The following is a 27868-nucleotide window of genomic DNA, read 5'->3' as shown; positions in this document are numbered from 1 at the left end:
ATTCTTCTTCTTTTTTTTTTTTTTATGTTAAACATTACCAGCAATAAAAACAGAAAGAAAGGGGGAAATAAAAGCACATGTAGGGAAGTTAGGATTTCACACAGGCTTGACAGTCCTATTTTCTTCAGAAATCCTAGAGAATAGAAAACCACAGGAAGATGGCTTATTGAGAAAGACTCTCTTCAACTTGTCCATGAGTCAAACAGGGAAGAGTTCCTGAGATGGAGAAACTAAACCCCAGACTTCATTTGTCAACAAATGCATTGGGGGTCAAAATTCAGGTCCCCCAAAGCTGAAAGCAGCAAAGAGAGCAATGACCTTAAAACAACTGATTTCCAACTCAGCAATGATGCACCAAAATCTATCATGATGAGTCTCTGTTCTAAACATTTTGTTAAATGCTTTAAATAATTTGCTCATTTTACCTTTTTGGCCACACCACATGGCTAGCTGGACCCCAATGTAGGGACTGAACCTGGGCCTCCAGCAGCGGAAGCATGGCGCCCTAACCACTGGACTGCCAGGGAATTCCCCTCACTCTACTTTTAAATTATCAAAAGTAATATGTTTCAGAAACATTTAAAGAAAATACCATATTTCCTTTCATTCTAACACAAATGGTCATTTCTTCAAGATTCTTTTCAGCCTTTTATTTACATGCATGCGTTTATGGTCAACCAACCAATCAACAAACATTGAGTACCTACTGTGTGCCAGTCACTGTTGTATTAGAAACACAGCCATGAAAAAGAGAACCTTAAGTACACAAAGAAACAAAAGCAGACATCATTTCAGTGTGATGTCATATGAAGACAAATAAAGCAGGAGATAGAGAATGATGGGCTGGGGGTGTTGGTTAGAAGGAAGGAGTCTCTGGTTTGGTGGCATTTGAGCTGAGGTCTGAAATTCAGCCATGTAGAATGAATGAATGAAGCCAGCCACATAGGTATTTGTGGGAGTAGTTTTCTAGGCAAAGGGATCTGTAAATGCAAAGGTCCAAGATGGGAGTGAGCCTGGAGTACCTGAGAGCGAACCAGGAGGTTAGGGATGCTGAAGCAGGATGAGAGATGCAGAGGGGACGAGAGTAGTAGGAGACTAGTCAGAGAGGTAGCTGGGGCCAAGTGGACATACCTTGTACAGTTATAAGAGCTTATAAAGCCCTCTTGAGCTTACGTGGAGCTGTGATCCTACTTCTGAGACATATTATACTGCTTAATTCTCACATTGTTACGTGGTGTTCAGATGCCTAATTTTGACAGTGGCACAATATTTCATCACACGCCTATGCCATAATTACATCAGTTCCTTTTTTGCCCTTTAGTGAAATCTTTGGCTTTCCCTCTCCCCTATTTTCTGCTTTACTCTGTTTCAGCTAATTAGCATAAATTCCCAGAACAGAGATAACAAGTTCAAGGGTTATGAAAATATTGCCAAATCTCTCTCTAAAGGTATGTGTCATATACAGTGTCATCAATATATTATTAGATTAAGTGTATTTTTAAAACATTTTAAATTTCTTATGTAAACATTTACAAAAGAAGAGAGAACAGTTTGAGTCCCCATGACCACTTCCCTCTAACAATTACCAACCCATGGCCAATCTTGTTTCATTTATACTGACCCTCATGTCCGTCAGATTATTTGTACCAAATACCAAAAATATCATTTTACCGGTAAGCAGATTGAATACATTTTTGGAAGTAGAAAGTTAAGAAGTCTACCTTTAAAAGTAAGGCAATCAGAAAGTTGTTGATATGTGTTCTAAAGTATTATTTGGAGCTTCAGGAACATAGTTAATGGATACCCATAACCATGATTAAGTTAACCTTGCAGGACCGGTCAGCTGGTTATCCCAGCTGCGCAACACTGGCCCCTCAAGCCATGCGTGGCTTCTCCATTTCTATTTCTCCCCAAATTCAGTGGCCCCTGGAGTTACGGGAATTCTGTCCTCCAAATGGCTCTGGGACCGGGTTCCTCCTCTCCTTTGCTGTCCTGGCTTTCAAGGCCTCTTGCCTGGACCACTGCCACAGCTTCCTACCTGGTTTCTCTGCTCCTGGTCTCTCTCTCTGGCCAGCCCGTCCTCCACACTTCTGCTGGGTGCTCTTTCTAAACCACAGATATGATGGTGTCTCGGATCTGTTTAAAATCCTTCACTGAGTCTTTCTTGCCTTAAAGAGAAAGGATACTCTCAGGCATGGTCTTCATGGTGTTTGTGATCAATTGAATATCTCTTTACGACCTCTGTCCTCCTCTGACCTTATGTTCATCCTCTATTCCTGACATTCTGACTGATTTACAGTTTCCTGAACTGGCCACGTTCCCTCAAAGTGGTTCTCTGTGCCTAGAAAGACCTTCCCTTGTGTTCCCATCCTCCCTCCGCACCCCTCCCCCATCTACCCATCCCTCATGTTCACCCACCTGGCTGACTCCCACTCATCCTTTAAGGGGCAATTTATCGACCGCTTTCACTTGGACGCTTTCCCAGGCCCCCCACTGGACCCTGTATCCCCCGCGTGCCTCCACCATTGTACTTCTCTGTACTGTGACCGCAGCTCTCTTGTCTGTCTCCTCCACTAGACACGTAGCTCCTTGACAACAGGAACTGGTTATCTTGGTTCCTTGTACAGCGCCACCCATGTTACAAACATGCAATAATGTTTTATGAAAGCACTGGAATTCTTGGCTGTAAACAACGGAAACCAACCCCTTCACGTTTAGCTTGGAAAAGAACCCAATGAGAAGAAACTGCTTGGCTCACAGAATCACCTAGAGAAGCAAGACCTTGGTTCACCTGGAGAAGCAAGAGAAGGTTCAGCAGTAAAGCAGCCAGGAAAGGCCCTGAATCACTCCATGGAGCTGCTCACGTGTGGTCACTTGGCACCCTCCACGGAGTGCCAGCCCTCCCACCTCAGCCAACCTCTAGCAGCTCTGACTCATCTGTTTTCTGTATTGAGCTGTGACATAAGATTTTTTTGAAGGAAGGGTTTCACAGATTTAAAAAAAAGAGAAAGAACTACATGGTCTATAAGGAGATGCCCAGGGGCCCCCCACATTGGTACTCATATTCATACTTAGGTGTTTTGATAAGGATTTATCACCTTGATTTATTTCAGTAATTGTGGAACTGTAAAACTCACTTATTCATTCCCTCATTCATTTATTCATTCAGTTATTTGTTCATTCAACAAATGTTTACAAACGGTGCCTCTCATGTGAAAGGCATTGCAGAATCCCATCTTCCCGAGAGGCCTCGGTAACTTTAAGTCCCTATGCTCCTGAGAAGTGAACCAGGCAGGAGTTATAATCTGCATTTCATAGATGACTAAACCAAGGCTCGGAGAAGTCAAGTGACTTGCTTACCTGATGGACCCATGAGGTGAACCAGGTTTTCCAGTTGTGCTGCCTTGGACTTGCCAATTATATCAAACATTACAGAGCACCCAAGTAGGATGTGCTCTGAGAAAGATTCCTGAATCTGTCAGTTGGTTGGTTGTTGGGCTGCACCCCGACGGCCCGCAGACCTTGTAGGTGCCCAGCCTCGAGGCTGAAGAAAGAGCCCAGGTGCCGTGACAAAGACAGAGACATCACCGGGTTGTTGGACGAGGGATCTTACATGTCTGAAGCAAAAGGTCCTGGAGCGACACTCCCACCGTGGGTGGCCAGCAGCAGGCAGGACAGGGCGGCAGCCTTCGCTACTTGGTGGAGAAAGAGGCTGCCATTTACAGGGGATACTGACGTCAGGTGGGCTTATCAGTTACCAGGGAAACCAGCAGACGGGGCGGGGGCAAACACGCAGGCAGTTGCTGACGAGGCCCTATCATTAAGAGGATTGGATAGCCGTGTGAGTGAAGTTGGGACTGGTTGATCAGGGGCTCTACAGAGAGCAAGAGAACAGCCATCTTGAGTGGCCTGAGCATACATAGGTCATTGGTGGTGACCTTTGGGAAACGATTTATTTGGCTAGGTGAGTGTGGCCACCAGAACGTAGAGGGTTAATTGGTAACTGTGGTGACAAAGTGGGGCCAGCAAGTATAAACCACTCTTTCAAACATTTGACAGTAAAGGAAATGATTGACAGAACAGTGGCTGGAGGAGAACACAGAGGAAAAGGTTTGGTGAGGCTGAAACTTGACCGTGATCACAGGTTGAGCCTATGGAGATAAAAAGCTTAAAAACAAAAGAGAGAGCAATGAGATACAATTCAGAGAAAATTTTTGAGCACAAAATTTAAAAAAGCGCACACACATGATGGGCTTTGGAACAGGTTGTTCTGGGTTCCACTCTGACCCCGCTGCTTACTAATTAACAGTCTCTCCGAGTCTCGCTTTCCAAATCTGTGAAGTAGTGTGATGGTGACTTCTTGCATTAAGTTTACACAACATGACCTGCACTCACTGGCGTGTAAGAGACAGTTCCTCCTCATCCCCCATCCAAAACTCTCCTCTGCTCCACCCAAAATTAGGGTTGCCAGAAAAAATACATGCAATATTTGGGGCATATTTTACTAAACAATGATTCCTTATTTACCTGAAGTTTAAGTTTAGTTGTACGTGCTATTTTTGTTTTCCCTAAATCTGGCAAGGTTACCCAAAATAAAATACCTTGTATCCAATGTACCATAATAAAAACTGAAGACCAAAATGAAGAGGCAAACGGTGGGTGGATGATGCTGCCTCCTACTGGTAGTGTGTGGCAACACCAACCATTCTGGCAAAGGTGTACAGTCTGTAGGTTGGTTTCTTTAAAATAGCAAGCCACCATGAAAACAAAACAAAACCAAACAAAAATAGTAAGCCACCAGACACACTGTGGAGGAGAGACAGAGTTTTTGAGTCTAAATTTACTACTACCATAATGCCACTATCTTTTCATTTTCACTGGTACTAATGTATTTCTTTTTTGCTATGTGGTTGTATACTTTTTGTCAGGGGTAGTAGAGTATTACTGAACATTCAGAACTTATGCTTTCCTATTGGATTCCAGTGCACTCTTTGCATGTGTTTTAAATTGTACATTTTCACTTACAAAACCTCTTTTTAAATCACTGTCAATACATACCTATTCATTTTTCCTTACAAAATTATGATGAGTTTCACAGGTGTCTTAAATGTTGACATATGCAGTAGGTAAAGCACTGGTACATAGTAGGCACTCATTAAAATGATAGCTTTTATTTTTATTTAATTTTTATACATTTTAGTGATATCATGTTAGTGTGGTATTATTACAGAGGAACTTGGTGAGGGTGTCACATAAGAAGTCCCTAATAACAAGGACAAATGAGGCTTTCTGAGTGTATTCTCTGGCAGGAGTTGAAAAAATATACAAAAGCTCTTGCAGGCACTACCCTCTTTGGATCTGTCAACTGAAGGGTCTAGAAAATGAGCAGCGAGTGTTTCACTCGCTCCCTTTAGCCATCTGAGGCTCATGGGTGGGGATTGCAATGCTTCCCCTTCCTCACTTGTCTGGTGAGGAGGCGGGTACCTGTGTGTGTCCCTGCAGCAGTCACATTCACCAAAGATGTCTGCGCATCCTTCCAGCAGCACTGTCTTAAGTGCTGTGCTAACAGGTTTACCTCTTCATCCAGGAACACAACTCCATCTACAGGCAAGAAGCCCAGGTTAGGCCATGAAAGAAAAGCCACTGAGTTCCTCAGGCTCCTTTCGGAAACGGGTCACTGGAGTAGCCAGTGTCGAGCACCGGTCGTAGCAGCAGAGGTCAGGTTTTGTTCCCTTCTGTGTTGAGGTTTCACAAAGGACCAGTTCAGGATTGCTCTCCGTCTTCTCACTTGTCTTATTGCGATCATTATGCATCTTTAATATTCGCTGTCATTCACAGCAAATTCTTCTTTATTCTTATAATACAGCTAAGAGTCTCATTTCAGAAACGGAATTAAGATCCAGGATGGAGGAAAATGAGCAGTTCCTGCAGAAGCTGGGCAAAAAGGCTGTCAACAAGTGTCTGGATCTGAACAACTGCAGGCTAACAACAGCGGATGTGAGGGAGACAGGTCTGTACAGAGTTGACCTCGCCAAGAGGCACAGAGGGCCTTTGGGCTGAGATAAGCAGGGAAAGTGCTCGGTCCTCACTTGGTAACCCAGGGTCTGCCGGGTGGCCCAGACAACTCAAGAAGAGCAGCTGCACCACTATTTTTTTTTTTAAATCAAGTTAATTGATTCTTCCTCAAGCTTCAAAAATTGGAGCCAAGTTTAAGAGGGAGGTTCCTTTGTTTTTCCTGAGCAATTGTACCTCTCTACTGATTAGCTCTAGCTCCCTGAAACACATCTGTTCCTGCATATGATATAAACTCATGGGTAAAACTGAGCCCTGCTGGGGATTTAAAGGGGCATCATGTTGTTATCTGTGGAATGAAAAGTATCACTACCAGCAATTACTGTTCATACCTTTTGTACACAAAAGTGCAACCGTTGCTTGTGGCATCCTAGCAGGAGTTCCTTTGGGAAGAACCCTCTCCCCAACACCGCCCTCACTACCTTTTCAAAAACTCTTTTTTCAGATACCTTAAATCAAGTCTTTAATCAAATTAGATGTGTCTACTGACAGAGGTATCAAAAGAACTGCATTTTGAGTGAGGGGTCCTTGACTATTTTAATTAAAATCCATGCCATTATATTTGAGACAGATCTCTTAAAACTCTAACCATGCCTATGGTTCTCGAATGCGTATGTCCATGTCAGAATCTCTTGCAGAACTTGTGGAAATGCAGGCACTTGAGTGCAACCCAAACCCACTGAATTGAAATCTTCGAGAGTGGGCCCGAGGAATCCTGTTTTTTTCCTTCTTAATGTGTTCAATTGGCTTTCATACTTTATAAAGTTAGGATCTTGGTGAACAAGATGAAACTGCTAAAGTGCTTTGAATGCTAGTAAAAAGAAAACACATTTTTTTTTCGCCCCTAAACATGTCTTTAGAATTTCTTCAGAATTGTGGAAGGTCAGGAATTGCTGTGCCTGTAACTCGAGAAGCTCACCATGCAGCGTCTGACCGCTGCCACTATTTTAACACTCAAGACAGACATTTAAAAGCAAGCAAGCAAAGACACGTTCCTCCTTCGACTTTGGCATTTCCACTCTCAAGTCTGGTTGTTTCAGGAGATAGAGATGACCTTTGAGAATCTTGTTCACAGACAGTAACCTCACTTTTCATGAGCAATGGAGGCTCAGAGAAGGTTCTGGTCAGGCTTTATGCCAGTCTAAACCTGCATATGTTGGCCCATGTAGGTATAACAGGAACTTTGTAAGGTGGTGATACCCAGGTGATCAAAATAGAAAGAAAAGGTAATGGGCACCCTTAGTCTTAGCAGTCCTTGCCAACGGAGTGTTCCCCAGACTTTCAGCCTTAGGATCCAATAGGATGACAGGGTGACAGGTGTCAGGGGGTTTTGCAAAATAAAAGGGGCAGTATACACACTACAGTGACAGTGGTAGTAACAGTCCTAGCAGTAGAATTACAATTTCCCCTACAATAAAGGAATTCTTATGAACTCTTATGGAAACACCATTGCATTTTCAGAGTAGAGTGATCTGGCAGAAATAGAAAATGTCCCAAGAGAAATCCCTGCTTTGCAGAAAGTCAGCACATCCATCCTCCTTCTATCCTCTTACAGAACAACAGGCAGTGGATCCTGTTTACTACAAATCACAAATTACATATGCAAATCTGTCTTTTCTTGTGTTCACTTTTAGTTGCTTTGCTGCCTTCTCTCCCAGACTTGGAAAAACTGGATATTTCCTGGAATGATTTCATAGGCGGAACCCTCCATTTACTCACCCAGCAAATGCATCTTGTCAGCAAGTTAAAAATCCTGAGGCTGGATAGTTGCAGACTTACTACTAATGATGTTCGAGCACTAGGTATGATGAATGCTTCCCTTAAGAGAGGGCTTCCCTGGAAGGATCTCTGCAACTCAAACCCTCAAGGATGAATTATCTGGGTCATCACCCTCCTTGGGTGTCTATGGACGAGGATGAGAGCATTGCCTGTACATGATGTAATGCTGTGTTGAGCACTTGTATACCTTCTGAAAAGCTGTGTAACCTACCTAGCATCGTGCTAAGCCCTGGGACAGAGAAGGGAACAGGCTGACCAAGCCTCTGTTCTCATGGGGTTTAAATGAAAATAGTAATTGTAAAATATTCTCACTCTGGGTCTGTTACCTCATCTGTAAAATAGAGGAGTTGGGATAGATAATTAAGTTCCTTTCCAATTCCAAAATAATACTTCTCTTCTATTTTCTGATTCCTGTTTTTAAAAAATTGATCGAAACAAGATTTTTCAGTTAAAAGCAACGATTTAAGTAGAACTAGAACCTCAGTTAAGTCAGTTTATAGTATATCAGACATTGGATAACATACAACATAAGATAAAATTTGTCATGCTACTAGCCCAGCTGCTTTACTAGAATGCTTGCTAGATTTAGATGACATTAATACTTTTTTAGTCTTCTTTTTGGCTGAAGTTTCTTATTTCGATCATAAATTGTGATGATTTACATCTCTGCAAAGGTTTCTGTAAAAGCAACAAAATTTATGCCAATGTCTTCTCTCTAATCCTTCTCTAGAAAATGGGGGCCAGCTGATGTTTCCTGGCTCACCCTTTCCATAGCTAAGGAAAAACATTATTCATCTCAGAGCTGGCCAGATCCTAGTTCAAATACTAGTCCCACTTCTAATTACCTTTGTGACCACGGAAAAAATTCCTAACTTTTCTGAGCCTCAGTTTTATTATCTGTGAAATTATCCACCTCAAAAAAAATTGAGGATTAAATAATTTCTGTAAAGTACCTACTACATGCTTGACACATAGCAGATGCTCAGTAATCGATAATTCTTTGTTTCCCCATCCCCTCATCCAAAATTACCTTTCTGTGGTTTTTCATGATCAATTTAGCCCCATCGAAGAGCAGCTGGTTATCGTATAGCACAGTCTCAAATTTAACATTACTGTTAGTCAGGCATGAAAAGAAGCATAGTTTCTTTATTTTCTATGATTAACCTAATCTTTTTCATGATCCTCCATCCTAAAGAAAGCAGGAAGTAGAATTTCAGCCCTGGGACCCACTCTAAACTCATCTGGTCCAGGAGAGAGTCTGCACCCTTGTCACTGATGCTTTGTGTCCTTTTCCTTCTCTGAGATTTTATCCTCTCTGGGAGGACTTCTGCTACCTCTCCAGCAGGAGGAGCTGTCTTATCATCTATACTCTGCTTAGCCTTAATGGCAGATGGGGTATAAGGAGAATAAATGGTTTACTGATAAGAAAACATCAAGCAGGAGGCATTTCAACAGTATCACACCTGTTACAATTGCTTACTGCAAGATGGCAAATGCATAGCCCTCCAGTACCGTATGCACTGCAGACAATCATGCACTCTTTCTCCCTGATCCTGGGGGATGCCTCAGGGCTATACAAAGCCACGCCCCACTGACTGGCAATGGCATACAAAATGACACCAGTTCATCCCTGGCTTATGATATTATAACTCCTGGAGAAGTTGCCTATTAACCTGGGGCTCCTGGACTCCAAAAACCTTAAACTGTGGAATAAATAACCAGTGGCAGACGTTCAAGCCCAGTAGCAGACGGTGGAAGAGAGGCTTCTGGCCACAGTGGACCTTCCAACATTCTTAATTGGTATTAAAATTGACTCCAGATGCTGAGGAAGTACCTTTTCCATGTGTGTGCTTCACCGTTCTGTTCTAGCCCCAAAGCAGTGAAAATCATTCTTAAGGGCTTACGTCCGCGTAACCTCCCCTGTTCTCTCCCAGCTTCCACTCTGGAGCTCTCAGATGTTTCCTGTGTGAAGTGGGGTCAGAAATGTCAAGTTTCACCCCCCCCCCCAACCCCACATCCTCCTCTACCCCAAGGCTGCATCACTGTTAAGGAGCGGCTAGTGCCTGATGCTCTCTTGCTAGTTCCTCCCTGCAGTGGTTGGATCAGCTGTATGTGATATGCTTGAGGTCAAAGTGAGCTTTTCCTCTGTGGTGACCAGTGCCCTGCTTTGCTTCTACCTCTGGCCAAAATATGAACAGTCTTATGTTGGGGAATAAGATTATGGGTGATTTAAACCTGCTTCATGTTTCATTCATTTTCTAAATCTTTTACACTTCTACCTCTGGCCAAGCTGCTCATCAATGCTGATTCCCAGAGAAGGTGGATGAGAAAAAGTAGATGGACTGGTAGAAATATTTACTACCATAAAAACAATTCGGTAACTGGGGCGGGGAGGGTGGGGGGGACTCGAGGTGGGGGGGAAGTCAAGGAAGGGAGGGAATACGGGGATATGTGTATAAAAACAGATGATTGAACTTGGTGTACCCCCCCAAAAAATAATAAATAAATAAATAAAATTTAAAAAAAATAAAATAAAAACAAAAAAAACCAAAGAAACAATTCGGTAAAACTACCCTACTGACAGGTGGATTTTTTTTTTTATTATTACAATTTTTGCTTATGAGCATGGCTTCAGACCTCTGGAGGGAGGGACTAGCACCGCTGTGCCTGTACACACAGAAGCTCACCCTGCTGGGAGTGAGCAGGATCTGGGTCCTTTTCTCCTCCCTGTTCCCTGGCATCTAACCAGTACCTGGCCGGGCTTCAATACTCTGTAAATAACGGTTCTTTTGATTTTGAAATGAATTCCCTGCTTTGCAGACTAGGACTAGCAATCAACCTGATCTTTGGGCCATTTTGTAACAGGAGAAGCACTTAAAGCACTGCCTGAACTTGAAGAGCTGAATTTGTGCTGGAACAGTCAAGTGGGAGGAAACTTGCCTCTGATCCTGCAGACATTCCAAGGAGGGAGCAAGATACGAACGCTTGAGCTTGTGGACTGTGCCCTCACGTCAGAAGATGGGGTGTTTGTGGGTAAGTGGAATTTCTAGGGAAAAAATGTGAAGACACCCATGATCGGATAGCTTGGGAGCTGACGTTGGCTGTGTTTTCTCTCACCTGAACTGAAAGAGTGGCTCACTATACCCCAGGTCACACGAAGATGTACCCCCTCCTGCCTTCCCCAGCGTTCACACCCTGCATTTTCACTGAGTTGTTCTTCTTTGGGTTTCCTTCCTTCCAGGTCAAGTGCTACCTAGGCTGCAAAACCTTGAAGTACTTGATCTTTCTATTAACAGAAACATCGGTGGCAGTCTCCACAGTATTGCTCAGGGATTAAAAAGTACCCCGAAGCTGAAAATCTTGAGGTTACATTCATGTGGATTATCCCAGAAGAGTGTCAGACTACTGGGTGAGTTAGCGATGGCTGAGATTTCTATATAATTTTATTTTATACATAATTTTTAAGCTGTCAGGAAATACAACAAAATATAAACAGTGGTTACGTTGGGGAATAAGATTATGGGTGATTTAAATCTCCACGTTTTATTGATTTTCTAAGTCTTTTACAGTGAGCCCATACTTTCATGATTACAAAAATAACCTTTTAAAACGGCCGACTCTGAAAAGGCCAGGATATTTTAGGTTTGAGAGAGACACTGTGCAAAATAAAAGTTTCTGTGCTGCCAAAGCTCTCCATTTTTCTCTGACTTTTGAAAACGCCAGCACTATTTTATGCTTAGTAGTAGGATGGAATTGGTGCTGATAAAAAGGACAGCTTCAGTGGCATCCGTAGTTAAAATTTACTCTGCTATATAGAGTATCCGCATTAAGGGAGGATATGAAATCAAATGTTTGTAACCCCTTCAGCTTCTAGAGCCTGTAATATCCTTCTCACTGGCAGTTTGAATAAGTCTAGAATCCTACGAAAGTACCAATGCTCAAGGATAGTAAGGCAAGAACCATGAGTTGCAGGGTTTTCATCACAAGCAGTGTCAATCAATGCAGATCGCCGGCAGTGGATATTTGAAGCCATTGTCAGGTCCAAAGGGGTAGATGGCCCGAAGTGGACAGTTATCCCTCCGTCTGGGCTTTTGTCACCACCGTATATGTATTTTCTCAGTCTCCTTTCTCCACACCTGCCCCCTGCCCTGCTCCACTCCTGCCGAGCACTCTGTAATATATCAGAATGGCCTTCTCACCTTCTTTGTAGATGCTGCTTTTAGATACTTGTGTGAACTGAGGACACTAGACCTTTCCTGCAACAAGGAGCTGGGTGGAGGGTTTGAAGACTCCCCAGGGCTGGCCATGCTGGAGCACCTGGAGGGGCTGGATCTTCACCAGTGCTCGCTGACAGCCGCTGACGTGGTGTCGCTGAGTGAGTAGGCGCTGCAGAGCCGAGGGAGGACCCTTGGAGCCTTGGCTTCTGTTTGGAAACCTGGCAAATCTGAGATGCACTGTTTATGAAGCTACTGGGAGGATCACCAGTTCTGTGAATCTGAGTTCTGAGGGTCACAAGTTCTGTGAATGTCCCAATACAGTATTTGGCAAATATCAAGTGCCCAGTAAATGTTAGTAAATCTAAACTCCTATACACATCTGTAAAGGATAGATGTGGCACTCGAGGGAGAAAAATTGGAACTTATGTGACTGGTTAGAAATGAATCTGCTACTTTCACAAAATGTATTACAAACAGGGATGTAGAGGGGAAGCCAAAACAAAGGTGTTGAGGCTTTCTATCTAACAAGTGAAGCGGAGGCACTTAGATACAAACGAAGTTACAGGAAGTCAGTGGGATGGTGTATAACGGGGGTACGTTCCAACTTTAGGTCACTATGCTTACTTTCCTACCGCAGACATAGTCTTGCAACATGTAACGTATAAGTGCAGTTTCCCCTAACAAATAGCAAGCATAGCCATAGAGATTAAGGGTTTTATTCTGTCTGCAGCCACAATAAGCCTTCAAAATACATCCAGAATCTGACCGTGGCTCACCATCTAGACATCTACTCCCCTGGTCCAGGCCACTGTCACCTCGTGCCTAGATTATTGCAAGAGTCCAGATGGTTTTCCTGCTCCTCTGTCTCTCTGACTGTACTCTCCATTCTCTACTCCCTCCCCCACTGACGACTCCAGCCACGCCACGCATGCTAACCCTCACGCACACCGCCACGCGCTGCTCTCCCTCCGGACTACGGGCTCCTCCCGGGGAGGGGTGGGCTTTTCTCAGCATCTCTCTGTTGCGCACGCACAGGGTCTGGCACATAGTTGGCACCCAGTAAGTGTTTGTTGAGCATGTGATTGACTGAATGAATCAATCAATAAAGAACGAGAATCAGGGGAGGAAAACAGTAAAATAGCTCTTTAGGTCTAATGTCGATCTTTTAGCCCTGCCAAGTGATTTCTTAGGTTCTTATCCCTCAATTTGGGAAAATGAGAAGAGTTTGAGGCTTTCATGAAGATTTTTAAGCAGCAAAACAATCCGTTTTTGAGCTCCAGGTGGAGATTGAGATGTCACCATCCCTTTTACTTACGAGTGTCGTACCTGCAGAGACACTCCTGAATTACCAGTCCACCAGATTCCAAGTAATGAATTTCCCCTGCTACAACTGAATAACACGAACACCACGTCTCATCTTGTTGCTCAGAGGAAGATTAAAATGCTAGAGGACCTGAACAGTTACCGCTAGTACAACGGAGGGATTAGCTTCTCTTATTTAGATTTGCAGCCACCAACACGGGTAAACGGTCCTGGAAAGGAAATGGTTATTTAATAACTGTCGTGGATTGCATTGTTCTCCTGCTTAATTTTGAAAAGATAGAAATGAAAATACATCCTGTTTATACCTCATGGTGTTAAAGAATTGAACGTTCTTTTACCTGATCATTCTCGATTACTCCAAAGAAATGGAATTATAGATCATTTACCCAACCATGTTTTGATTAATCATCCAGTTGTTTGAGGCACTGTGCTGTGGGCTAAGGGGAATTCACAGGCGGCAGCTTCAGTCTGGTGGGGGCAGGAATAAACCCAATATGCAGTGAAATACAAGGTGCCGTGGGGGTTAGAAGAGGGAGAAATTGTTACAGCTGCTGGGATGGCAGGTGTCTGCCCTCCTTTCCTTCCCTTCCCCTTCCTTTCTCCTGGCCTTCCCTCCTTCCACTAATATTGGGGCCCCTGATTTCCAAGCTCTGATGCACACTCCGGACACGAAGCAGCCCCTACACACAAGAAGAGCTCACCTTTGGTGACGGAGGGCAGATGACAAACACAGACACAAACAGGTCACGTGATGGGGGTGCTGGGAGGAAAAGAAAACAGAGCGATGTAACAGTGGCCAAAGGGCTACTGTGGCTTTGCTGGCCCTTGAAGGCTCTGAGGAGGTGAGACGGCCCCAGAGATCCCAGGACACTGCCTTTCCCACACTGGAAAGAACTAGGGCAAAGGTCTAAAAGCAGGAGACGCAGCAGAAAGATAGCGAGACAAGAGTACCTCCTGGCATAGCAAGGGCCCTCAGGACCCCACTCTGGTGCTGTTACCCACAGACATCTGTTCTGATTGCTTGATTTCATTGCCTTTCTAATACTTCTGTCATATTCTGAGACTTGAATGATCATATCAAACATTATTTACGGAAGGGCAGGGGTCAGATGGGAAGGGCTGTGCTTGCTCATTGGGAAGAGTGTGGGACCCAAACACCCTTCGTGAGATGCTGCCAAAAACATGTCACCGTTAATGTTTTAACAGCCCAGGTTATCCCTTTACTCTCGAATCTTCAAAAATTGGATTTATCTGCCAACAAAAAGATGGGCAGTTCTTCTGAAAACCTACTCAGCAGGCTCCGATTTTTACCAGTGTTGAAGTCGCTGATAATCAACAACTGTGCTTTGGAAAGGGAGACTTTTGCTGCCCTGGGTAAGAGCATCCCCCAGGTTCCTGCAGGCACTGGCACCTAACACCTGAGAGGGGAGGCTTCAGATTCTGGTATCTGCCTCTGTTTCCCTACAAATGAATTTCATTCCAAGGCTCAGCCATAGGCAAAGTAAAGTATTAATTTGTCTTCCTTTCAGGAAATGTGCTCTCTTAAAAGTGACGTTCAAGGCCACATGAATGATTTCTGGCATTTGTAAATTTAACATTTAAAATGAAAGTGTACACAGTTGGTCCTTTGTATCCATGGGTTCCAAATCCATGGATTCAATGGACAGCAAATCGAAAATATTGAGGAAAAAATTTCCAGAAAGTTCCAAAAAGCAAAACTTGAATATGTCTCATTCAGGTAACTATTTACATAGATAGCATTTAAATTGTATTTGGTATTGTAAGTAATCTAGAGGTGATTTAAAGTATATGGGAGGATGTGCATAGGTTATATGCTGATATTATGCCGTTTTAGATAAGGGACTGGTGTATCCGTGGATTCTGGCACCTGCAGGTGGTCTTGGAAACAATCCCCTTGTGGATACAGAGAGATGGCTGTATAACCAGTTCAGGAGGTTCACATTCACAGTAACTTGTAATTTCACCGAGGTCATTATAAATTGGGATTGCTGTGAGTCTGATGGGGAAGGGAGGCAATTACTAGTGTGTGAGCCTAGCTGACTGCCTAGCACATAGGATTTGTCATCCTTGCTCAGGAATCTGGAAGTGCCTGAAGATCATGGATACAGCCCAGTCTACATCAAGATTTACTAAATCTGACATCCCTGCCTGTTACGGGGCAAGTGAACGGAGACATTTTGAGGCAAAGGGACTTTGCCCAGTTTTCCAAATATACCACCCAGGCATCCAGCACTTTGAGCACATGGTGCCGGGGTGGTTCAGTGATTCACTGAAGGGACGCATAGATCTCACTGCTGAAATTTATTACAACGAAAATTTACAAAGCAAAATAAGCAAAGGGGAAGGTGCACAGGACAGAGTCCAGAGCAGACCAAGCACAGGCTTCCAAGAGTCCTGTCCCAGCAGAGTCACGACACGCCTGAAATCTCTACCAGGAAGGCTCACCTGAACCTTCAAGTCCAGGGTTTTTAGTGGGGGTTGGTCACACAGTCACCCTCTACCAAGCACACACCAAAATTCCAGACTCACAGAAGGAAAGCTGGTGTTCAGCATAAATCACATAATTTGTACACAAACACTGTAGGCACAGTGGACCACCCTTACCAGTTAGGGGATGGTGGCAACACTGCCAAATTCCAGCTGCCCAGCTGTCAGCCAAGGGCCAGCCTTGCCAGCGGGCTTTGTAGGGATAGCGGTCTCGGGCCTGCTAGGTTAACTCTGTTTTCCACACAAGCACAAGACTAGAGGGGTTGAATTCTGCTATTTTCTGGATAACAATGAAAGCAGAGACCTTCTCTCTGAATTTTCCTCAAGGGTTATGTCCACTGACACCCCCTTAAAAGTGAATTGTACTGTGGACACGACAGGGCTATTATTAATGAAATATATGTATTCTGTTAATAAAAAATAACAAGTAGTTATTTACTAATATCTGCGAATAAAAATCAATGCATATAACTTACTCCAAATTCTAACTCTCTGTTTAGGATGCTTTTGCCCTCCTTTTCAGCCCAAGTATTCTGTTCACTCCACAAGGACTTGGTCCTTGTCATGCACTGGTCCCAGCCCTCGGCCCCAGCACTGCTCATCTCATTGGCCACGTGTCTGGATGGGGAAAAGTAGTAGAATATGTACCTTTCCAGCCTGGAGTTCTTAATCTGGGGTCCACGGCACCTCCCTTAAGAGAGTCAGTCTATCGTTATGCCTGGGGGAGGGGGCTATGAACTCGGTAAAACTGATTCCGATTATTTTGTTGGTGAGGAATGTATGGTACATTTTCTGGCTCCAAAAATTAGACATCTGGGATTAGACATCTGAAAACAAATCCTGGCTCTGGCTCTTGTGACCTGAGGGACTTAACATCTCTGTGCTTCAGTTTTCTTCTCTGTAAAATGTAATATGGAATAACAGTATCCTATCTCACAGGGTTGTAAGAATGAAATGGGTTCATACATATAAACCTCTTGGAAAGGTGCCTGTCTCACAGTAAATGCTCAGTAAATGTTAGTTGTTAATATTAATATGGGGAGAAGGTCTGTAAATTTTATTTAAAAAGTAAACTTTGGGGCTTCTCTGGTGGTCCAGTGGTTAAGACTCCGTGAAAGTCTATAAATTTTATTTAAAAAGTAAATTTTGGGACTTCTCTGGTGGTCCAGCGGTTAAGACTCCATGCTTCCACTGCAGGAGTTGCAGTTTCAATCCCTGGTTGGGGAACTAAGATCCCAAATGCTGCACAGTGCAACATGGCCAAAAAAAAGAAAAAGAAAAAGAAAAAAAAAACCCCAAAAACAAAGAAAAGCAAATTTTATCATATCACTATCCAGTTTTAAAAAACCCAGTGGCTGCCTAGAGCACCTCTGGTAAAAATCCAGATTCCTTCATGGGGTCTAAAAGGCCCCAGTACCCCCGGCCTCTCTCCCCCTTGATCCCTGAACCCAGCCTCAGTTGGCTTCTTTCTGTTTCTTCGTATCACTGAGCTCTCTCCTGCCTTTGACCTTTCTGTTTCCAAAATTCCCCACCTCCCCCAATCTTTCGTGGGCAGCTCTGATTGCAGGTCTCAGTGTAAATGTTCCCTTTTAAGATAGCCCCTCTCTGAATCAGAAGTCCCTATCTTCCTTATATCCTTTATCAGAATTTTTTATTATGTATTTATTTCTGTGGTTTTTTAATGTCAGTACTTCTCCCAGATTGTTACCTCCTTGAGGGCAGGGATTATGTTTATTCTTCACTACATTCTTCAAAGCACATTTTAGGTATTAGTTAAGTAAATAAGTAGATAGGCAAGTAAGTAGATAGACAGATAAACTTCTCAAAGAGGGCTGTCATCCCCAAAATGATTAGGTACACACACACACACACACACACACACACACACACAAAGACACACGCACACACACCCCACATTCCACTGCTCAGACTAATGTTCCGTTAGGAAAATTCCACAAAAAATAAATTTGGGCACAACATAAGCGTTCATAAATATACTTCCTAGATGGAAAATACTGAATATTTTTAAAGAAAAGTTTGATTTTAATTTTATGTCTTCTGCCATCAGAAGGCACAACTCTTTTCAATTATAGCTATACAATAATGGATCATCATCAAGTAGATATTACACTAAATTATACCATCTGACGTAAATCTACAGACAGTCCCTGACTTACTATGATTTGACTTAAGAGTTTTCAACTTTAAGAGGGTGTGAAAGCAATACACTTTCAGTGAAACCACACTTAGAATTTTGAATTTTGGTCTCCTAGGCTAGTGATACATGTGTGGTACGATACTCTCTCGCACCATCACAAGGGTAAACAACAACCATTCTGTTTTTCACTTTTAGTATAAGTACTCAATAAATTACACGAGATATTCAACACTTTAGTATAAAGTAGGCTTTGTGTTAGGTGACTTTGCCCAACCGTGGGCTCATATAAGTGTTCTGAGCATTTTTAAGTAGGTGAGGCAAAGTTACGACTATCAGAAGGTTAGGTGTATTAAATTCATTTTTTATTTAAGATGTTTTCAACTTATTGAGATATAACCCCACTGTAAGTTGAGGAAGATCTGTTCAATTCAATTTGAATGAAGAAGTAAATCAACAATTAAAAAAAGAAGTAAATCAAGTAAATACATATTTCTCTACATCACTTTTAGAAGAAAAAGAAAAAGTTCAATTTCTTATTGATAGGTCTCTGTACCATATGAGTGGGAGGGGTGTTCTTGTTAGATATTATAAAAAGAATATATATCTACCCCTCAAACATATATTATTTTTTAGAGACAAAGAAGGATAGTTTAAAATGTAATTAATGACTATGCCTTGTGGATAAATTGCTCTGGTTAATTTTGATATCAGGGGAAACCGAGAACTAAGCAGAAAATCTTTCAATTTCCTTCAAAAATCTTTCCAATATACACTATTTCCCTTCCTTGCCTCTGTTAACTGCAGTTAAGTAAACACAATACATTTTGGTGTTTCAGAGTTCTAGGGAGGTTTGGCCTTTTCTCTGAATTTCAGTAGTGATCGGAACATGTAAAACCAGTATACTCTGGAAATCGTGACTAGCTGTGAAAACTGTTCGCCTCTGTCTCCCTCTTAAATGTGAAGTGAACGAAAGAAATCCCAGTCAATGGTGAATTCCACTTAAGTTTTACTTTTCTAAAGTTTCCAAAATTTCTCCCAAATTAAAATAGACAGCGTAAATCGAGGCCATGAATTTCAGGCAGGAGAATTGAACTCCTCTGTCTTAACCTCACCTCAGTGATAGTACTATGTTGCCCTAGCCTAGGTTCCTCAGATTCAATCCTTATGACCTCTGAGAAAGCCCAAATGACTGCTATTCTTATCGCTGTCAATTTCAGCTGAAGCCTCCATTCACCTCCCTGCTCTGGAAATAGTCAACCTTTCTTGGAATAAGTGTGTCGGTGGCAACCTGAAGCTGCTCCTGGAAACACTAAAGCTTTCAACGTCCCTTCAAGTGCTGAGGCTGAGCAGCTGTTCTCTGGTGACAGAGGATGTGGCTCTCTTGGGTTTGTATCTACTGGTTCCAAAGCAGTCCTGACACTCAGAGCCCAGTGCACCTGCCCTGCCAGCCCAGGAGAAGGGAGGTGGAGAAGGCAGTGTGAGGCCTGGAGTGAAGCCCTCTATGAAGCTTCCCTGCTCCCTGACATCTGCTTAGGAGAGAGCTGGTTAAAATAGATAAGGGCAATTCTAACACCAAAAAGACAGTGGAGAGTGTTTCATAAGAGGAGATGGAAGAATTTCCCTGGCAGTCCAGTGGTTAGGACTTCATGCTTTCACTGCCAGGGGTGCGGGTTGAATCCCTGGTCAGGGAAGTACGATCTGCAAGCCACAAGGCTTGGCCACACATTAAAAACAAAAACAAAACAAAACAGAAAACAAACCAAAACAAACAACAACAAAAAAAACGGACAGACATAGGTATGGTGGTGGAAGAAAGAGGATGATCTGACGTAGAATAGAAAATTGGGCCATTGGATGTGGATGGGTGAGGCTCCTTGTCCTTGGGAGATGTGTGCATGTGTGGATTTTGTTTACGCCTACACCCAGCTCTGCGCAGCTTTCTGGTGCAGTTTTCTGTGTTCACCTACTGTTTGCTGTGGATGAATTATGCACAAGCAAACAAGAAATTTGTGTTACGATCACACTGTTCTCTGATATTTCAATCTAGTTGGAACAAATATGTGTTTTCAAAACAAGTGTTATGGCTAAACACTATAATTAGACGATGGGGATAAATCATTGTGATTTTATTTTGCATTTCCCTAATGACTAATGGCAGTGAGCATATTTTTATGTGTTTATCTGTCAACTGCATATATTCCTTGGTGAAGTATCTGTTCTAATCTTTTGCCTAATTTAAAAAACTGGATTGTTTGTTTTCTTCTTAATGAGAGTTCTCTAGATTTTCGGAACACAAGTCCTTTATCAGATCTATAACTTGCAAATATTTTCTCTGCGTATGTAACTTGTCTTATCCCCTTAACAGTATCTTTTTTTTTTTTAAATGGGTGTACAGAAAAAAACATGCTAAAAAAAAATGGCATAACATCCAGTGAAATAAGTGATCATGGAATGTTGGAGCTACACAGAATGTGAATGAGTGAATTTGCCAATTAAAGCATATTTCTCTAGTCCAATGGTCTCATAATGAAATTACATACTGTTCTTACTGATTAGACTTTTTGAATTTAATCACTTGAACACATGGGCTTCTTGTACCCCTACATCCTCCTAGACTCTCTTCCCTTTAAGAGTTTAGTCTTAAATAATGAGACGTCCCACATACTCTGAAAACTTCCCTTCACTGTTCTGCCTGATCACCCTCCGTTAACAGTATCTTTTGCACAGCAAAACTCTCAGTTTTGGTAAAGATCTATTTACCAATTTGCTAATTTGATGGAAAGAGCTTTCTGTGTTGCATCTTAGAACTTTTCGCAAAACCCAAGTTCTCAAGGATTTTTCCTAGATTTTCTTCTAAAAGTTTTACATTTACATTTTGACATTATCCATTTTGAGTTATTTTTGCACAAGGCATGAGATATGGGCTGAAGTTAATATTTTTGCATATGACAGCTCAATTATTCAAGCACCATTAGCTGAAAAGATTCACTGAAATGCCTTTGCATTTTTGTCAAAACTCAATTGGCCAGTTTGTGAGGGTCTGTTTCTGGTCTATTCCGTTCCATTGGTCTATGTATCTATTCTTTTACTTGATTAGTAAAGCTTTATAGTAATAAAATCAGGTAATATGGCTATCCTTTGTTCTTTTTCAAAATCATTTTAGTTATTCTAGTTCCTTGACATTTCCATATAAATTTTAGCATCAGCTTATCAACATCTACAGAAAAATCCTGCTGTAATTTTGATTGGGATTGCACTGAATCTACAGGTAAATTCAGGGAGAAATGACAACTGTATTGAGCATTGCCATGCATGAACACAATATGTCTCTCTTTTTATTTAGGTCTTCTTTGATTTATTTCATTGGTAGTCTGTAGTTTCTACCATGCGTATCCTGCATATATTTTGTTAAATTTATATCTAAGTATTTAATTCTGGGGTGCTATTATAAAAGGTACGGGTTTCTAAATTTTGATTTCCGATTGGTCATTGCTAGTATGTAGAAATACGATTGATTTTCATATATTGACGTTTATTCTGAGACCTTGCTAAACTCATCTATTAGTTCTATGAGGTTTTTATTAGATGCTGTGGGATTTTCTACTTAGGCATTCGTGTCATCTATAATTAGAGACAGCTTTATTTCATCCTTTCCAGTCTCTGTATCTTTTATTTCTTTTTCTTGGTTATTTAACTGGCTAGGATTTCCAGTAGATATTGAATGAGGTGAGAGCAGACATTTCTGCCTTCTTCCCAATACTGGGGGGAAAGCATTCAATCTTTCCCATTAAGTGTAATGTTAGCTATAGGTTTTGATTTTTGTTTCGTAGATGTGCCCTTTACCAGGTAAAGGAAACCTAATCTGGCTAGAATTGATTATAATGAATTGAAGATGAATTCTGTTAAGTGCCTTTTCTGCATCTATTAGGATGAGCGTTTTTTTTCTTTAGTTGGTTAACATGGTGAATAATGGTAATCAGTTCTCAAATGTTGTCAGCTTTACATTCCCAGGATAAACTCCACTTGGTTATGTATAATCTTTTTTATATATTGATGGGCTTTATCTGATAATATTTTGTTGAAGATGCTTGTGGCTATGTTCACGAGAGATAATTGCCTAATAGCTTTTTTGTAATGTCTTTGTCTGGCTTTGGTAACAATGGCCTTGAAAAATGAGGTGGCAAGGGTCCTAACCTCTTCTATTTCTTGGAAAGGTTTTGTAAAATTGGTATTATTTTTTCCTTAACTGTTTCATAGCATTGACCATTGAACTGTCTAAACTTTGAGTTTTAAATTACAAATTCAATTAAAAAAAATAGATATAGGACCATTCAGATTATCTCTTTCTTCTTGAGTTTTGGTATTTGGTGTCTTCAAGGAATTGGCCCATTTCACTTAGGTAGAATTTATGGAAATAAAGTTGTTCCCTTATAATCCTGTTAATGTCTGTAGTGATACCCCCTCTCTCATTCTTTTTTTTTTCTTTCCTTCTCTCATTCCTGATACTGGTAATTTGTGTTTCTATCTTTTTTCCCTTGACGAGTCTGACTAAAAGTGTACTCATTTTCTATTCTGTAACGTTAATTTGTCGCTTTAAACAATACCCATTTATTTGCTTACAGTTCTGTAGGTCAGAAGTCTGGCACAGCTTGTCTGGGTTCTCCATTCAGGGTATCACAAGGTTGAAATCAAGGTGTCAGCTGAGCTGATTTCTCATTTGGAGGCTCTGGGGATAAATCCACTTTCAAGCTCATTCTTGTTGTTGGCAGAATTCAGTTCCTTGCAGCTGCAGGACTGAGGTTCCTGTTTTCCTGCCAGCTCCTAACTGGGGGCTGCTCTCGGTTACTAGGGTTACTAGGAGCTACTCACATTCCTTGATACCTGGCCCCCTCATCCTCAAGCAGCAACGGGGGTGTCAGTGCTTCTCACACTGCTAATCACTCTGACTTCTGTGACCTCCTTCCTCTTCCACTACCAGCTGGGGAAAATGCTCTGCTTTCAAAGGGCTCCTGTGAGTAGGTTAACCCCACTTGTGTCTGTGTTTCTTAAACTCAGCTGTGCCATATAATATACCCTAATTATGGGAACTGACCATATATGCAGTCCTAGGAGTAAGGGTGGAAATCCTGGGACCACCTTAGAATCTGACTACCACAAGAGGTTTATCGATACTATCTTATCAAAGAATCCTGAATTAGACACCATTAAGCATATTTAAATTATTTCATTTAAAGTCATTAAAATTTGCTTCTTCAGTTTTGTTTTTGTTTTGGTGGGGGTAGTCTGCATCAAATTTTATCCATCATAGCTCCAGCCATTATATATTTTTTCTTAATTTTTACTACCAGGTTTTTTTCCTCAGGTCAAATTTATACTGTTACAGTTTGTAAAGAGTATTTTTTCCTTCTTTCAATTTTTAGTCAATAACAAGTATTACTGTACGGTTTTAAGCATTGCCACTTTTATATTGTTTTGATTATTTCTAACAGAAACTTTAAGAATTTGTCAGTCACAAGTAGTTTGTGTTTTATTCTTTTATAAATAGCAGCATTAATTTTTTAGTATAGTAAACTACAAAAACGGTATTTCCATGACCTATGATACTATTGCCCAGATTCAAAAAAAATAACAAATATAAAATACTAAAATATAATAAATAGAGCACTCACATAACTGGAAAATTCAAACAGTAAAGGAAAATTCAAACCGTATAGGAAAGGTAAAACAATGTCTGGGGTGGAATTCCCTGGTGGTCCAGTGGTTAGGACTCTGAACTTCCACTGCAGGGGGCAAGGGTTCAATCCCTGGTTGGAGAACTAAGATCCCACATGCTGTGTGGCCAAAAACAAAAACAATGGCTGAGATTTGCTTTAAAATACTAAAAGACAGACAAACAAAAAGTAGGGGGAGGGGACTGGATGAGCCAAGATCAGGGTAATGAAAATAGTATTTGGTTTTTTTTTTTTTTTTTTTTTGGGGGGCACACGGGCTTAGTTGCTCCGTGGCATGTGGGATCTTCCTGGAGCAGGGATTGAACTCATGTCCTCTACATTGGCAGGCGGATTCCCAACCACTGCGCCACCTAGGAAGCCCACGAAAATAGTATTGAAGCTGATGGATGGGGACATGGGGGTTCACACTCCTATTCCATCTACTTTCTATATGTTTGAAAATGTCTGTAGCAGAAAGCTTTCTAAAGAGAAAAAGCATGCACATTATCTTTAATACTCAGCAAAGTCATGAGAACATGGTGAGTAATGTCTTGAGACAGAAAGACAGGAAGGAAGAGATGATCAACATGAACACCTAGGGACCAAGGGCAGCTGTGGTGTGTCCTGACTGGGATGATGGAAATGATGCGGATGCAGCTCCCACTTGGTCTGGAAGCCGTGACATATGAAGAATGCTTGAAGCACCAGGGCATGTTTAGTCCTAAAGGGGGCACATTTGAGGGGACCTGACTGTTGTCCAACACTGCATGGTGGCAATTAGAAAGGAGCTGAGGTTTGCAGCAGGTTGAGGTGGGCAGTGGGGAAAGTCAAATGGGACCCAGAGGCGCGGCTTCCTCCCACTGAGAGCTGCTTCCCTCTGCTGGGGCAACCTGAAAGGGGGCTTCAGGCAGAATTGGGCTGGTCCCCAGTAGAGAAGCTGTGAGAGGGATTTCTCTCTGATTATTGATCTGGAGGTTGAATGAGGAGCCCTCCAAGGTCCCTTCCAACTCTGAGATTCTACACATCTCATCTCTGTAATCCATTCCTGCTTTTGGCTGAAAAGGGAAGCATGTCCTGTCTGCTTTGGCTGTCTCTCCTACCTCCTTTTCTTAGATTCATCATTAACTGTTATTTATTGAGAGCCATTTTAGGAAATACTGTGATATGTGCTATTCAAAGGAAAAACTGACTCATGTAATAAGTCTCTAATTGACCCCTGAATTAGAAATTATCCAAGTATATTTTGCCCATGGAAAATGCTCAGTTAAATAACTGTTGAATGAAGAAGGGCTGAATTAGCAATGAATAATTAAACAGCGTTAAACAGCAAGAAGACTATTCACAGACGGTCCTGAGTTAAAGCCAGTGAGCCATCACTCCTCACATTTAATTAGAGAAAGTCTGTAGTAAGAGCTGGGACTCCAGTGGAGCAGAGAGCAGGAACTCCACAAAAAAGACATTCTTCCCGCTGGGATTTGGAAAGAGAAAAAAAAAAATCCATTTTCAGGCTGTAGGTGGGAGGCACAGAGGAAATTTGTTACTAATTTCAGATGCCCTGAATAAAACTGCTAGCTAGTAACAATTCATTACTAAGTACCAATCTTATTACCAATTCTGGAGCTACTATGTTGTGTTATTGGAAGTGGGAAATGGTCACACCAGGGAGTATTCTTGGCTTTTAGCATTTAGAGTGATTTTGTTTTTCAGCATCCATAATCCAGACTGGTCACCTGGCCAGGCTGCAGAACCTGGACCTGAGCTATAATGACAACATCTGTGATGCAGGATGGACCATCTTCTGCCAAAACCTGTGGCTCCTCAAAGAGTTAACCGAGCTGGATATGAGCCTTCGGCCATCAACTTTTCGGGAGTGTGGACAGTGGTTTAGGCACTTGCTATGTGCCGTGACCAAACTTCCCAAGATCACTGAGATAGGAATGAAGAGGTGGGTCCTCCTAGCTTCACAGGAGAAAGACCTAGAAGGCTGTGACCAAGATCACAGAAACAGCATTCACTTTGACCACGGTGGATTTCAGTAAGCTGACTTCCCAAGGCTCAACTAAGCTACACACCATCCTAAGGAGGAGGAAAAGAACATGAGTGAATCCCAATGAAATCTAAAGGAGTACCAACCTCCAGGCTGTTTCATGGGACTTAGGTTACAAGAGCTTTGTAAATATATATTGTCTATAATAATCTAATGAGCATGTCTTTATTCTCTATTTTATAAAATAAGGATGACATTTTTCAATGGATTTTCGTTTGCTTTGATATATAGTTAGTTTACTTACTGCTAGAAGGCCTGACAAAAATGTTTAGATTCTGGTAATGCATCTCCTTTTGTCTTGCCCTGGAATTTTCTGCCTCTCTTTTCCTAAGTGTTTTAAATATAAGGGTGTGTGTGTGTGTGTGTGTGTGAAATTCTAATGTGAAAGGCACTAACTGTGGAACAGTTTCACGTTATCTTTACCATTATGTGTATTTTACTGTGGTCTACTTACATTTTTATCAGAAAGTATTCCCTTCAGTGGTTTATTATTTTACATTCTTATGCCTTTTATCTCAGATATAAATCATGAACACTAACTAATAATGGCCACTGACATACAAATCTTCATTAAAAGTGGTCAAAAATTCAAAACCCAGTATCAAAAAACACCTTGTTAAAATAAAATATTTTGCTGCTAAAATAAGCAAATTAACATATTGTCTCTGAGCATTTCTTTGACATGGAATTTGCCACATAAAATCTGCTTAACTCATTAATTAAAGTTTCTGTGTTGCTCTAAGTGATTTTTGGAATTTTTTATTTTTCTCTTACTAGGGCATAAAGTTCATTGCATGGAAGAGAAATGTGCTCACACATTTCTGCTCTGATATGCTCTAATCAAATTATGTTTTGCTTTCTTCTTGCTACACTAATAATTCATACTGCAATGATCTGAAATCAATACTACTCTAAAAGAAAAAGTCATCATGGGAATTCCCTGGCAATCCAGTAGTTAGGACTCGCTGCTTTCACTGCTGTTGGCCTGGGTTCAGTCCCTGGTCAGGGAACTAAGATCCCATAAACTGAGTGGTGTGGCCAAAAAATAAAAATAAAAAGTCATCAGGGTGAGGACATCTTGAGTGGTATAAATGGGGATGTTTTAGGTAATGATTCTTCACTTCTCTAGGCATTCCCATGAATTCCATGAACACCTGTGCTCATGCAAAAACCTATGAACAAATGTTCATAGCAGCCTTACTCATACTAGCTCAAAACTGGAAATAGAGCAACACCTTTCAAAGGGTGAAGAGTGAAACAAACTATGCAATATTACCCAGCAACCAGAAAGGGATGAACTATTGATACATGTACCACTTGGACAGAGTGGAAGTGAATTATGCAGAATAAAAAGGCCAGTCCCCAGATGTTACATACTATGTGATTCTGTTTGTATGATCTTCTTGAAATAACAAAATTGCAGGTTAGGGATTGGAAGAGGAGGTGATGATAACCCTAACAGCACAAGGGGGACTGGTGGTGATGGAAGAATTCTGCATCTTGATTGTGGTGGTGGCTATACAAAAGCTACATGTAAGAAAATTGCATTGGACCACACACACACACACACACACACACACACACACAAGTGCATGTATACATAACAGAATCTGAATAAGCTCTGTGGATGGTACTTACTGATGTCCATCTTCTGGTCTAGTTATTGTACTATAGTTATGTAGGATGTCAACACGGAGGGAGGATAAAGGGTGCATGGACCTCCCTGTACATTTCATTGGAACTTCCTGTGAATCATTTCATAATTAAAGTTTTAAAGGTAGACATGATAGTGCAGTGAACCTCCATGTACCTGTCACATGCTTCTACAATTACCAATGTACGGTGAACCTTGTTTCATTTGGATCCTCTACACTTACCTCTCCCTGATATTATTCTGAAGCTATTCCCAGGGATCATAGCATTTTTATCCATAACATTTCAGTAAAAGAACTTTTATTTTTACCTCTGACCATAACTCTGTGAATAATTTTTGTGTGGTGGGCATCTAATTCCTAGAGAGTTTGCCTTCTTAATCCATCAGGGTTCGTTTCCT

The 27868-nt window shown here is 41.6% G+C and overlaps 1 protein-coding gene across 1 annotated transcript; it reads left to right on the top strand.

Annotated features, from left to right (window-relative positions):
• The first annotated feature begins 193 nt into the window (after positions 1-193).
• Positions 194-25807, top strand: LRRC31 (leucine rich repeat containing 31). The gene is given in 10 exon segments (XM_057738296.1): positions 194-289; positions 292-379; positions 5867-6010; positions 7707-7874; positions 10717-10884; positions 11093-11260; positions 12062-12226; positions 14598-14765; positions 19275-19442; positions 25476-25807. Coding segments are annotated over 10 exon segments (1665 nt in total).
• The last annotated feature ends 2061 nt before the right edge of the window (positions 25808-27868 follow it).

The sequence above is a fragment of the Hippopotamus amphibius genome, chromosome 6 (assembly GCF_030028045.1).
Source record: "Hippopotamus amphibius kiboko isolate mHipAmp2 chromosome 6, mHipAmp2.hap2, whole genome shotgun sequence".
Classification (NCBI taxonomy): domain Eukaryota; kingdom Metazoa; phylum Chordata; class Mammalia; order Artiodactyla; family Hippopotamidae; genus Hippopotamus; species Hippopotamus amphibius.
Note: the sequence above shows the minus strand (reverse complement) of the source record. Positions and strands in the feature narration are given on the sequence as shown.